General features: G+C 33.7%; 1 protein-coding gene across 5 annotated transcripts in view; it reads left to right on the top strand.

The window, feature by feature from the left end:
* The window catches only part of LOC126764062 (eukaryotic translation initiation factor 4B-like), a 112311-nt gene that overhangs the window by 20327 nt on the left and 78081 nt on the right, over positions 1-13903 (top strand). For 3 of the 5 annotated variants that reach the window (XM_050481820.1, XM_050481821.1, XM_050481818.1), the window contains exons 2-3: positions 8125-9279; positions 9354-9414. In XM_050481820.1, the coding sequence (XP_050337777.1) occupies positions 8125-9279; positions 9354-9414 (1216 nt within the window). Of the gene's footprint in view, positions 1-8124; positions 9280-9353; positions 9415-9487; positions 12641-13903 lie in introns of those variants that run through there. The other 2 variants (XR_007667799.1, XM_050481822.1) reach the window with 2 other exon arrangements.

The raw sequence follows: 13903 nt of genomic DNA, 5'->3' as shown, positions 1-13903 counted from the left end.
AGAAGAAATACGGACGCGACATAACGGACGCGACAAAATCTTCCAAGAACAAAGAAATACAATTTTTTCATTATAACACTTCAATTTTATTGAAAATTAAGCAAACCAATAACGTAAATTAAAAATTCAAGTAACATTTTAGTAAAAATGACTTAAAAAATTAAGAAGAAAGTTATTAGTTTTTAGTATGGTCTATTTTAATTATTTTCTTTAATGAATAGGCGGTCCGAGCAACTTCAATAAATTTACTGTCGAAATATGAAAACCAATGCAAACTCTTAACTCCTTTGATATTTGGAATATTTTGCCATAACTCTCACAGTTGATTACAAATACTATCAATTTGTGTTCCAGAGATATACAAAATGTTAACTCCATGAATGTTGTTCTTAGCACATTCATAGAAGCATGAAGCATCACCGAGAACAATATTTTTTGCTTTAACGATTTGCCAGACTTTTCGTTTAACTACGGCACCTATTCCGTCTACAGCACCTTTGCCATGTGAAGTGGCAAAAAAATTCCACTCTAAGATTCTGCAATTAAATTCAGCTGCAAGTCTTGGAATACTAGAAAGAATAAATTTATTTTTGAATTGGGAAGTGCTTCCATCAGAGAAAATATAAATGCTGGTAACTCCTTTGTACTGGTTTTGTAATATATTGATAATTTTGGAAATAAAGCAATAAACGTCGAATTTACTGTGGGTCAATCTATCACTGATAACAGCAAAAGACTTGGTTTCACCAAGAACCCAAGCTACGCACGTAAACACTGTTACTTGGCTATAACTAAAGTGGGCATCTTGAACTTCGTTTTGGAATGTCAAGCGATAATTTTCAGCAAAATCAACTTGCATAACAATTTCATTAACTGCTACATTTTTTTTTAGTTTCAAAGTAATTTTGTTGGTGACGTTTAACAAAACAATGCATTTTAAAAGCTGGTAGCTGAATCTCTATATCATAAATTAAGTCGATTAATGGACCAATAGTGTAGTTTAAAGTTATGCGATCATCTACTTTTCTCCACTGTTTCCATTTGATTTGCGTATTAAATTTATTAATAAACTGTATTGGAACTAGATCGTCTTTAATATCGCGTACACAGCTGTCAGAATTATTAGCCATGCCCTTTCATTCATAACATCGCAGCAAACTGATGTAAGAAATAATTCAGCTTTGGCAGGAATCTGCGGTATAAGCTTTGCACAGCCTTCTAGTGGAAAAATAAAATTTGCATGGTACTTACAGACACACATATTGTGTCGTAAATTATTAACTGAATGTAAGTTGGCTTAGAACGAATAAAAATAGTTTTGCAGACTTTTTCTTCGGTATATTCGGCTTTGAAAAGTTGATATGCTTCTGTTAAGGTCATAAGCATAAAACGTTTTGAGGCTACTTTCCCATTGATTATCATTGTATCCTTTCTCCCAGGAGCTTGAACGCTGATTCCATCTTGCAAAAAGAATTGTTCAATTAATTTTTCGCGCATCTGGCTTTTTGATGACTTGGTTGTATTTTCATTCATCGTTTCTGTTGGTTTAATATATTTATTGCATAAAGATTTGAGGATAGCTATTTTTCTATTCAGGTTTTTAGGTAGCGCAGCCTCAACTTTTTTAATTGCTTTTCCCATCGTTTGTTTACAGCTGTAAATTTCGCAATTCAAATTGTCAATATTATTTATGCTCTTTTTTTGCCGCAAAACTTGCTGTCTAACACGGTCCTTTTCTTTCTTCTTTTCTAATAAATTGCAATCACTTTTCATTTTTTGCGATAATCTTTTTCGGTACTCTTGCTTTCGTTTTGCTTCTTTCTTCTTGTATTCCTGCCATTTCTCGACGTTTTCTTTTATTGTCTCTCTATACTTCATTGTTATTGCTTTTCTTGTTTCTTTTGCCGTTTTTGCCATCAATAAAATTTTAATTTTATGCAATTTCTACAACTTTATTTAATATTTAAGGTTTACGGTAACGGACGCGACGAATTTCAAACACCAATAAATTTTTTTAATCGTTTTTGCCGAGAGCCAATTATTACTTTTTTTAAGTGAAATGATGTATCTGCTTTTAGTCTGAAAGCAATTTGCACTTCAACACTTTGTTCACTAATGAGAACAATAAATGCTGTTTTTCGGTAACGGACGCGACATACGAATATAAGCAGAAGCAAACACAAAAAAACTACCGTTATTCGATCTCCACGCAGTCTGTCTGCTTGTTGAACATTATGTTACTATCAGCAGAAGATTTTTAAATTATAAAAACATCATAGTATTACTTTGAATTAGGGAATATAACAAGGAAAAACGTTGGTATATTTGGTCAAAAAAGTCAGATTTTTGTAAATTTTGTGTATTCGTTGTATATTTCGGCTCAAAATTAGAAGAAAATAAAAATTCCTTTATATTTATAAAATTAACACATTTGAGATTTATTATTCATCAACAGAAAGTTTTCAGGAACTGTTTGAATTTTGCACGCGTGGTGGACCTTTTTGTGAAAATGCCCATCTTATATATTTCGGTTGTGCAATTCGGGTATTTATTTTTTACATATTTGCTTCCAAAACTCCTTTCCCGTCGCCAAAGGTAATGACACATCTTCTATCATTTGTTGTATTTCTTTTCTAATTGCAGGGCTTTGATTTTGTACATCAGAAACATAAGTGTTATTGTGAAGGTCTATAGCCGGTAATATTTTATTAAAATCTTCAAATCTCTTGTTTATGTTGTGAAATATTTCCTCACTTGTTGTAAAGAATTCTTGAAATAAATCTGAAATACATAAATTAAGTGATCCAGTTTTCGGCAGTGAGCTTATATTTTTATTTCTTAATTTTTCATTTAAAATTTGTAATTTTCTTTTGAAATTGTTAATAATTGGAAATAATTCAAATATATGTTTTTTTTCGCCCTGCAATGCAAGATTAAGTTCATTAATCATATTACAAAAGTCAGTAAGGAATGCTAGTCTGATTAAAAAGTCGTTCTCGCTTAAATGACCCGATAATATTTTAGAATCTGGAGACTGATCCAGTTTTAAGAACTCTAAAATTTCGCATCGAAGTTCAAAAAACCTTTCTAGACTTCTTCCTCTGCTAAGCCACCTTACTTCTGTGAATAACAGTAAATCACCGTAATCAGCTTCAACCTCCTCAAGAAATGTTTTAAATTTTCTATAATTTAACGCATTGTGACCCCCTCTTATTTTATTTATAATTTCTACACATAATTTCATCACATCATTCAAGCATAAATTTTTAGCAAATAGGACTTGCTGGTGTATAATGCAATGAAATGTTGGCACATCAATATGTTTGGTTAAATGTCCAATAAAGCCCTTCTTTTTTCACCATCACCTTTGCTCCATCTATGCAGACAGCACTCAATTTATTTTGTCAAATTTTGAAAAAACTCTCTCATTAACAGCTTTCCACAATGTTTGCCCATTTACATGACCATGCAAAGAAACTAACCCAACAAAATCTTCATAAGTAACCAAATTTTCGTGGACTGTTTTCAAAAAAATTATTAATTGTCATGTATTACCTATGTCAGTACTGTCATCTAAACAAATAAAAAAAAACAAACATTCCTGAAGGCGTTTTTTCAAATCCTCAAATAAAAAATTACTTATTTTGGAAAATGGAATCGTTTCAACAAGCAAAGCCATATCTTTGCCACTTTGGCCAAAGCAATTTAAAACATTTTCAACAAGATTTTTTACAAAAGGACCGTCTTCATATGGACGACATTTCTTTGCCAATGCAAGCGCAACAACATAAGAGGCTTTTAATATTTGGCGTTCTTCACAATTTTGATTATGATCTGGCTGTTTTAAAAATTTATTGAACGCTTTGGCTTTCATTTCGACAAGTAGTTCCGCTCTTTCATCATTTTTGTACTTTTCATAATCAATATGGTGTGACATGTAGTGCCCTCTTATGTTATATTTGCTGCATTTTGCTAATTGTGTCGAACAAATGTAGTATTGCGGCTTTTTTAAATAATTTTCAAAGAAAAAAACATCAATTCCCAAGAATTGTCAAACATATTTTCGCAGTGTATTTGAATTAAACAAGCGCGCATAATGTTGCTTTAACAAAAGGCAAGCAGAGACTAGCTGCTTTGTGTATACAAATCTCTTGCGTACATGTGAATTGCCGATCGTGTCTGTGTAAAAACACGATTGCAGTCGGGCCCGCGGGTCTATGGGCTGCCGACCACTGATCTAAAGTACACAAAAACTTTAATCAAAGTGACTGCCCCTTCGTCTGCCTTTCTGTACAAGTGATTTCTTGCGTAAGGATTGAGATGTCGTGGTGAAGATATCTAGAAACAAAACTGTAATTTTTTACAGAGGACATTAGTGACAAGAGGCACCTGTGAGCTTTTAAAAAGAGAGCGTGGTCCAATATAAGGGTATGTTGAAGTCACTACGTACGCAAAGACTAACTAAATATATGTATATGTTACAGACATTTCACACCCTAGATGATACAAAGGGTCCTTAAAAAAGCCGTTATTAAATTTGGTCAAAGAACGTGTCATCACTTACTTTCTAAACCAATTTAGATAAAATTTGGTTCATAGTGCTATTTTGATATCCGTATGGTACGCAGTACGATTTTGTACTACTATGCCATTTTCGAATACATCGAAATTTTTATTAATTATTTCATATGATTATTTCACTTTACAGTATCTAAATTAAAACCAATTAAAGTATCGAAAATAAACTTTAAATACAATATCTCACCTACAAATTGGCAAAATCTGATTTAGATTCTAAATTGTGAACCACCGTGCCTGGAGCTGCCTTTTGGACGACAATACCAAACTGTGTTGCTAGGGAACATTTTTTTCTGTTTGGCTGCAATGACATCTGTCAACCACATTCAATAATCTTACAGTCATTGAAGAAACATCATATTTTTCATTGTGTTGAAGATGTCAAATTTTGTACCGAAAAGAGATGATTTGCGAATAGTATTAATTTTTTGTTTCCATTTGAAGAAAAGTGCTGCAGAGTCGCATCGAATGCTTGTCGAAGCATATAGTGTTCATGCTCTATCAGAAGAAAGGTGGTTTAACCGCCTCAGAGAGAATGATTTTGGAAGACCACCAAAGAAATTTGAAGACACCGAACTGCAAGAAATATGGGATGAAGATGGTACTTTGACACAAAAGCAAATGGTAACCATGGTAAATGTTGCACAACAAGTAATTTCAAACCATATATCGCAAACATACAAATGAAAAAATACAGAACAGTAAATTCTGATTGATGCACAACCATGTTCTTGTCAGTTGTCTTTTAAGGAATCAAGAAAACCAACCGCCGAAGATGCATTTTCAGCACTCAAAACATCGCATTGATGAGTCATCCTCCGTACACTCCTGACTTAGTACTGAATGACTTATTTTTATTCCCGTTCATATATGTATGTACATATGATGTAATAGATTTTTTTTAACAATTTTTTTTCCGAAATCAACAGAAAAATTAGCAATACAAATTAGGTCACTATGTTAGCATATATCACGGTTTTTAATATTCTTTAACATTTTTTACTAAAAACTTTTTTAATGATGAGTCGATCCCGCCTTGTTGAGAAATATATCAAAGATCCGATTAGGTAATGAATCATATAATTTTTCATAATAAATTAAAGAAATTGAAGATATATATTTTAATACCTTCAACTAATTTACCTTTTCTATTGCATAGTGGTCAAGTGCGTAAGAGAGCCACTGCATTAAATCGAGGTTTTGTCCTCCAAACCCAGATTTAAACACCAGGTCAGTGTGAATCGGTGCTTTATCGTATTGTGCAAAGTTCCAAACAAATTTTTGAAGTGGATAACGCAGTTTTCACAATGTTTTTTACTATTTTGCATCAATATTGGTTTTAAAAAGTTGCAGTTCGCACCCATCTACCATATTAAAAGATAGCTCCGCACTACGTTGGACTATTGCTGACACGACTATGTAGTCGTTCCAACTAATGTATCTCCTTCCAAAGATCATGGAAATAATCAGACCCTTCCAAATAAAATTTCGTGTAATCTGAAAATGCTACGCAGCGCATCCCTCGGGCCTTCTTGTGGAAAAAGTTACCGTGCCTTCGTCCGTCTTCAAGCATAGTTAATGAGTTGAATGCTTTCCTCAAAACTTCTTTCTTGTAAACATCTGAAATCACTATTGTTACCGCCTTTATTTTTTTACCGTATTCCGACTTATTACGTAAGAAGATTTATATAACTTCTCGACTTCTGCCAACTTTTTTGATACACATTTATCTTAATTTTTCGATACATATTTCAATTGTTTCGATAATTGCTTTCTCTTTAACCGATAGTGATTTTCTTTATGAGATATTAAAGCAAATAGAGCGCTTAAGGGGGGAGCCTGATTTAGAGGCTTAAAAAAAATCAATTTTTTGAGGATTTTTTTGAGAGGAAAAGAAATAAGTGATTAAAGCGAAATTTCTAGGACTTGTAGTAATATATTTAAACATCATTTACAAATTTTTGTGATACAAAATTTTTGATATTCTGCCTTTGGGGAGCAATTGCCCGATGCATCTCGCATGTGCATTTGTCGAACGGCGGGCATGACAATCAAAATTTGTTTGAATCTCTTTAAAAATTAACTAAGAATATGTCCCCGAAGTTATAGATGGGAAATCGAAATATTGTCGAAGCTAGAAAGGAAATAGTGACCGAGCGTCTAGCAGATATATTAGCGCATGGGCAAAAAGCGAAAGCCTTGATGCGCGATTTCTCAGTTTTTCATTTTTACGATTTTCCTTAATTGGCGGGCAGGATAGAAAAAAACTAAATGTCTTATGGAGTTGGGGCAAAGGTTATTATATTTGGCATTAATTTATCTTCTATTTAAACTAAAAAAACTTAGAAAAGTCAAGTTTGAACATATTTTTAAAGAACATAGAGTACAATTTTTTTGGTCAAAAACCACTTTTTTCAATTAAAAAAAAAATGTTAAGTTTACACTTTTTTATGGATATTTTTTTAGTTTAATTAGAAGATAAATTATTAAAAAATGTAGATCTCTTCGAATTTTTTGTTTTCGATAGAAATTGCGACTTGCCCGCCGTCGACAAATGCACACGCGAGATGCATCGGGGCATCATTGCTTCTCAAAGGCAAATTTGCACATGTGTTTAAATGATGTTTAAATATATAACTAGAAACTTTAGAAATTTCGCTTTAATCAATTATTTCTTTCCTTCCCAAAAAAATCCTTAAGAAATCGATTTTTTGAAGCCTCTGAAGCAGACTGTCCCCTTAAGCAACATAAAGAAACGTATTCAAACTCCGAATATAAATGCAATTCAAAATGCATCTGCTAACATGATGACGAAAAAATAATGCACACTTCTTGGATAAAAAGAATAAAAATAACAAAAAACATATAGCTGCAAATTAATAACAAAAAAATCGCTATCAATTGTTTTAGACTGATGAAATTGTATAACTTTCGACTTCTGCCAACTTTTTTGATACATATTTCAATTATTTCGACAGTTGTTATATCTTTAACCCATAGCGATTTTTCCTAATTTTTTTATACATATATATTTCAATTATTTCGATAATTGCTTTCTCTTTAACCGATACGATATTCCTTAAGATATATTAAAGCAAATAGAGCGCTTAAGCAACACAAATAATTTGGTGTTAATACCTATTTAAATTCCGAAAATAAATGCAATTCAAAATGAATGTGCTAACCTGATGGCAAAAAAAAAAATGCACACTTCTTGGCTAAAAATAATAAAAATAGCAAAAACCATATAGCTGCAAGTTAATAACAAAAAAATCGTTATCAATTGTATTAGACTGATGAAATTGTGGTAACCTGGTGACTCGTAGTGTTTGTATTTGGATGTTATTCCTCAGATAATTACAGCTGGATCAAATAGATTAGGTAAAATAGTTTATGTTATGTCTGTTTGAAAAATATTTTGAAAGAAGTTATAAGTGTATATGCGTTACAATATATGTTTGTTTTCAACCCTTATCTTTTTTTGCAATATTTTAACAGCGATGTTTTGATTGAACACAAATAATAATCAATGTAATATCTTTTAAGGGAAAAAAGGAAAGAAGAAGGGCACCGTAATATCATTGCAGTCTTTTCTGGCAAATGGTGATGTACCCGTGGGAATCACACAAGTAGCTAAAAAAGTAAGGAACCTTGAGGGTGAAGAGAGTGACGATGGAGTTAATACTATGCCTCTAGTTTTTCAATTACCAACTGCTCCTAGAGCAAATCGTATATTTGATGATGATTCCGTTCCACATAGCCCTCCATATATTGCATATTTAACCAACCTTCCTTTTGATGCAAAGGAAGAAGATTTACAAGAATTTTTCGGAGCAACACCAATATTATCTTTGCGTTTACCTCGTGAGGAAGGCGAAACAGGTCGAGTAAGAGGATTTGGTTATGTTGAGTTTGAGAATAGAGAAGACTTAATCAATACTCTAAGTTTGCCAGACCCATCTATTAAAGGTAGAAGAATTAGAATAGAACTTTCAAATGAGAGTGATAACCAAGGTTTTAGGCAAAGAGGAAATCGTCGTGGCTTTGATGGTTTCAATAACAGTGGAGAAAATAGGGAATCAACCAATTGGCGTCGAGACAACAATACTAATAATTCCAATGATGGTTATGGTAAGCACTTTAGTCGAGAAAGAAAGTATGAACCAGATGAAAATAAATCTAATAGCTCTTGGCGGTCTGAAATCAGAACTAATACAAACCAAAGTCTTGAGTCAAAATTCAGAAATAAAGATGCCGAGAGAGGTATTTCAATAAAATTTAGAAGAGATGACCAAGAATTTGAAAGACCTAAACTTAATTTGAAGCCACGTACATTACCTCTGCCAGTTGTGAACAAAGATTTAGATAGAGACATAGAAAGCATAGATGAAAATGAAAGAAAATTCAAACAAGGTGGTGTTACGTCTCAAAAGGTCTTTGGTTCTGCAAAGCCAGTTGATACAGCAACTCGTGAATTGGAGATAGAAGAAAGAATGACCGAAGCTCGTCGTCAGCAGCAGTTAAAGCAAGAACTTGATCAAGGTGAAATCAACGATAAGATTGGAGATATTCAGCTGGAGAAAACTAATAAGGATTCTACGAATTATACTACAAGCTGGCGTAGAAAAGATGTTGGGGTGCAAAATCTGGATAACAACAGTGAGGGACAGAGTAGAGGTGGACTGGAAATACAGAAAATCGGTATGTAAAAGTGTGCTATATAGACCTATGACTTAAGCAGAATTATTAAAGTTATAAATATTATATACTTATAGAAAGTCGTCGTTTTAACAGGGATGAAAATCTTCAGATCAGAAATCGTGAGTACTTTGACCGGTAAGTACCTTTACAATACTTAAACATAAAGAAAGATAACTCAGATTTTTCCGGAATTATAACATTGTTTCAGGGATAAAGGCTTAATACGTTAGATAAGAAAATAAACCAGATCTTTCTCAAAACCGATATCGTCACAATTCGAAAAATGGCAAAAGTTCAGGAGAAGCAAACTATTCTTCTAAAAATTATTGAAATTTTACCGACGTTCTTCTGGCAGACATATCTTCTTTAAAGAGCAAATATTGTTGATTTTCCAATCAAACAGAGAAATTAAAATACTACAAAAATTTACCTAACCGTAACACCTCAAAATTTTTGCGACATCAATTAACTATAATAATATCAATAAATAACAGATTTGTTATAAATTGCATTGCTTTGTAAAGAACACACATTTCATACTTTATTATTATCACTGATTTTAGCAATCTATCAACTTTTAACCCTTTCAGGACCGCACCTAAACCAACTACCAGACATTTTTTTTTCTTGATTTTCTGACTTAAAATGCCTCAATTAACTGCCAAGAAAAGTTTTAGCTCTCTAGCGTGATGCGGTCAAAGGATATTGAAAGTTGCGTTTATGGTAGCATTGGAGTGATATAAATACATGCAAAGAAAAAAGTATATATACAAGGGATTTGTCCTTATTTATCATATATAATACATATATGTTTGTTTTGTGTTTTAAGTGTGATAAGATAAAAAATAGTTCTTGTTGTGCGTATTGCAGCATAGATCAACACCACATTTAAGCATTTTGAGAGATGTGTTCCGGTTTTACTAAGAAGACATCGTCCTTTCTCTCCCCAAACTATCCAATGACCATTTTCATCATATCGCTTTGAGTTGAGGGGTTCTTCAACAACATGACGGCGCTTCGAACTAGACGCTTCTGTGAAAGAAGGTGAATCCGGAGTTGTGTCGGTTTCTACATTTTGCATAACGCTAGGGCGTCCCCTTTTCTTTTCAGTAGAACTGAAAAACACCGGCGTAACGCGTAAGAGCTCAGTCGTGATATCCATCTAGAATTTTATAAGTGGATTAACGATTTTGATATGTCTCCCATACAGTGAAATATTTTCATGTACCCCTTATTGGAGCGATGTTTCACTTTATGCAGCTCCATAAGCATGTCGGCAAGATCAACTCCTCCCATGTGTTTATTATATTTGGAAACAATAGCTGGTCTCGATACTTCAATAATTTGCTTTTCTTTCCCTTTCCAACGCTTACACGTCTCGATTGGTTCATCTTCCACAAATGTGGACAATAACTGGATTATCCATCCAGCGCACTGGCAATGCCAAGATTAGCTTCACATTTTATTTCAAGTATTTTCAAACCTGACTCAAACTTTAGTTCACACTTTCTCATTCGACTTTTTCGGACCGTGCCGATGCAAAATATTCTCATTTCTCTTAGAGTCACAAGAAGGCTTACTGACTTTTGTCAAAGTCATAAATAATTCTTGACGAGCCTGCGCGAGTTAATATTTAAATTAAGTAAAAATGAGTCAAAAGAATATATTTTGAGCTGCACCGAAATGTGTACTCTTTATTTATACTCTTAAGACTACCTTATTACATGGTTCTTACTTCTATTTATACTAACTAGTATGTTTACTTATTACTAGTTGATAGTTTGTTAAGGTACAGATTATATTATTTGTTTAGGTTTGTTTACATATACAAGGCCTGTCGCAAAAGAAACAGGACTGTCAAAAAAACAACAAAAAATTAATATTTTTCAAAAGTTATATTTTTTTATTCAAAGTAGTTTCCTTGTGCTTCGATACTGCGTTTAGCCCGGTCAATTAGCATTTCAAATTAGTGTTTAAGGTAATTTTTCGGAATGCTTTTGAGAATATCGGTCGTCGCTTTTTGGATAGCTGAAATGTCCTGAAACCTGTCCTGGGCAAATGAAGTTTTCCAAATAGGTAAAAATCACAGGGTGCCAGATCAGGTGAGTAGGGTGAGTGATTAATGGTTAATATGGAGTTTTTTGTCAAAAAATCAGTGACAAGCGTCGACCGATGACACGGCGCATTATCGTGCAACAGGCGCCAGGACCCTGCCTCACGGTATTGTGGTCGAGCACGACGAATGCGTGACAAAAGACGCTTCATAACACCAAGGTAAAACACAGCATTAATCATTCGGCCAGGTGGGACGAACTCTCGGTGTACAATACCCTCGGAATCGTAAAAACAAATCAGCATTGTCTTTATTTTTGACTTCTGAAGACGACCGACTTCTGATCGTCACAGAGGTCCTCACGACCTTCTTGATATCGCTTAAACCACTCATGCACATTACTACAGGATAGGCACTGATCACCATAAACTTTTTTCATCATTTGAAATGTTTCAGTAAACGTTTTCCCAAGTTTAAAACAAAATTTAATATTTGCTCTTTGCATTTTACGACCGATGACCAAAAGCTGCTGTCACTTTTTGATCGATAACATTGATTGTAGTTATCCAATTGTCTTAAAATTTTTACGAAATGTCAACAAGAGAACAAACTTTTTCATTCATATACCCACCAATAGGTGGCACCACCAGAAACAGTTATATTTAAAAAGTTCTGTTTCTTTTGCGACAGACCTTGTATATTGCTTGCTTAGATACAATTGCTTTGTTTTAAGATAAGGTTGTTGTGGTATTCAAACTCAATGTTGTTTTGATACTTGTTTGTTTAGGATTGTTTGTTGCAGTGATAGTGCATTTCAATTGTTCCAACTCAAGGTTGTTTCTGCATTCTGTTTACTGAGACAAAAGGTTGTTTTGATGTTTGTTACTATTATAAGCAATACATTCCTTAACTCGCGCGAGTTAATACTTTAACCTTTAACCACAACCTTATCTTTCAGTAAACATTAAAGAAAAATCATCAAAACAACTTTATCTTAGAACAATAGAAGCGCACTATCAGTACAACAAACAATAACAACCCAAATAGTTATTTACTAGTAAACAACTAGCATCTCAATAGTATGAGCAGCGATAAGCATAGCCTATATAAGCAACTGGAACAATAGCCTCGAGGTCACTTTATCATTATCGACTGCCGAGTAACAAGTTCTGTATACCACTTGTAAAGGTACAGTTTAAGTTTAATATATTCAATACTTAAGTACATGTGTATACTGTGAATTATTAAACGAATAAAGGATCAGTCAGTACCAATCTCATTGGCTGACTTAAAATTATATTTATTTTATTCATAACGAGTAAATAAATTAACTGGCGCCCAACGTGGGGCAGCAACAAAAAAGGATCATCAATAATATCCTTAGTCAGTCTGCCTGAAAGGGAAGAACCTAGTCCCTGGAAACAAAAAAGGATTCATTTAAACCATCCAAGAAGTTTACCAGTTCATCATCCCACACAACGTCAATCAAAAGGGATTCACATAAAAATCCTAATACGACAACAAATTAAAAGTAAAGGATCAATATACCATCCTTAGCAAACAACACGCTTTCATAGAAAGAATACCATATCAAGCAGCGCTCCAAGAATACAACTGGAGACCGATTTTTAGTAAAATAAATCAACAAATAAACCAGCAAGATGTCAGAACAAGCAAATTTAATTGCATTAACCCACGTAGTCGCCGATCTGCAACGACAGTTATCCGAACTACAATTAGGAGGAAGTGCAACCATTCCACAGCGAACAGAACAAATATGTTCTTACACCAGACCAGAAGAAGTGGATCTGAATATGTTTAAAACACTAACACAATTTAATGGTGATTACAACGAATTGAGGAATTGGAGGAAAGTAGCAACCACATTAATGGAAGACATACGACAATTCGAAGGACATAATGTATACGCCCAAGTATTAATAATGATCAGAGGAAAAATTACTGGCAAAGCAGCACAGATCCTGATCAACCACAACGTAAATAGAAACTTCCAAGACATCATCGATAGGCTAGACGATTCCTATGCCGACAAACGACCAATATACGTTCTGGAGGAAGATATGATGAAAATACAACAAAAAGAACTACCACTGCATGTATATTATGACAATCTGAACCAAGCATTGAATGTAGTGCTATCCAAGATTGAGATGACACACAAGGAAGAACGAATAATCCAAGTATTGACACAAGAAATCCAAGCTAAAGCAATCAGAACATTCGTCACTGGACTGAGAAGTGTAGCTATCAAGAATGCCATCTATGCACGAGCCTGCACAACATTAGCAGATGCCTACAGTATCGCCCGTACAATGCAACATGATTCACGCCATCAGAACCTCGAGTACATTCCACGATACAACCATCATCAGAATCATAATTTCAGCAATCATCATCAGAATAATTATTCTTATCAACAACAACCCCCAGTTGAACCAATGGATATCGATTCATCTACCATATTCCGTAGACCAACGAGACAAGGTTACAACAAGAATCAGCAACAACCACCACGAAATCCGCAGCCTCGACAGAATTATCAAAATCCAT

This window comes from Bactrocera neohumeralis, unplaced genomic scaffold (genome assembly GCF_024586455.1).
Source record: "Bactrocera neohumeralis isolate Rockhampton unplaced genomic scaffold, APGP_CSIRO_Bneo_wtdbg2-racon-allhic-juicebox.fasta_v2 cluster09, whole genome shotgun sequence".
Lineage (NCBI taxonomy): Eukaryota > Metazoa > Arthropoda > Insecta > Diptera > Tephritidae > Bactrocera > Bactrocera neohumeralis.
The sequence above is the reverse complement of the archived record's forward strand: the minus strand, read 5'-3'. Positions and strand labels throughout refer to the sequence as shown.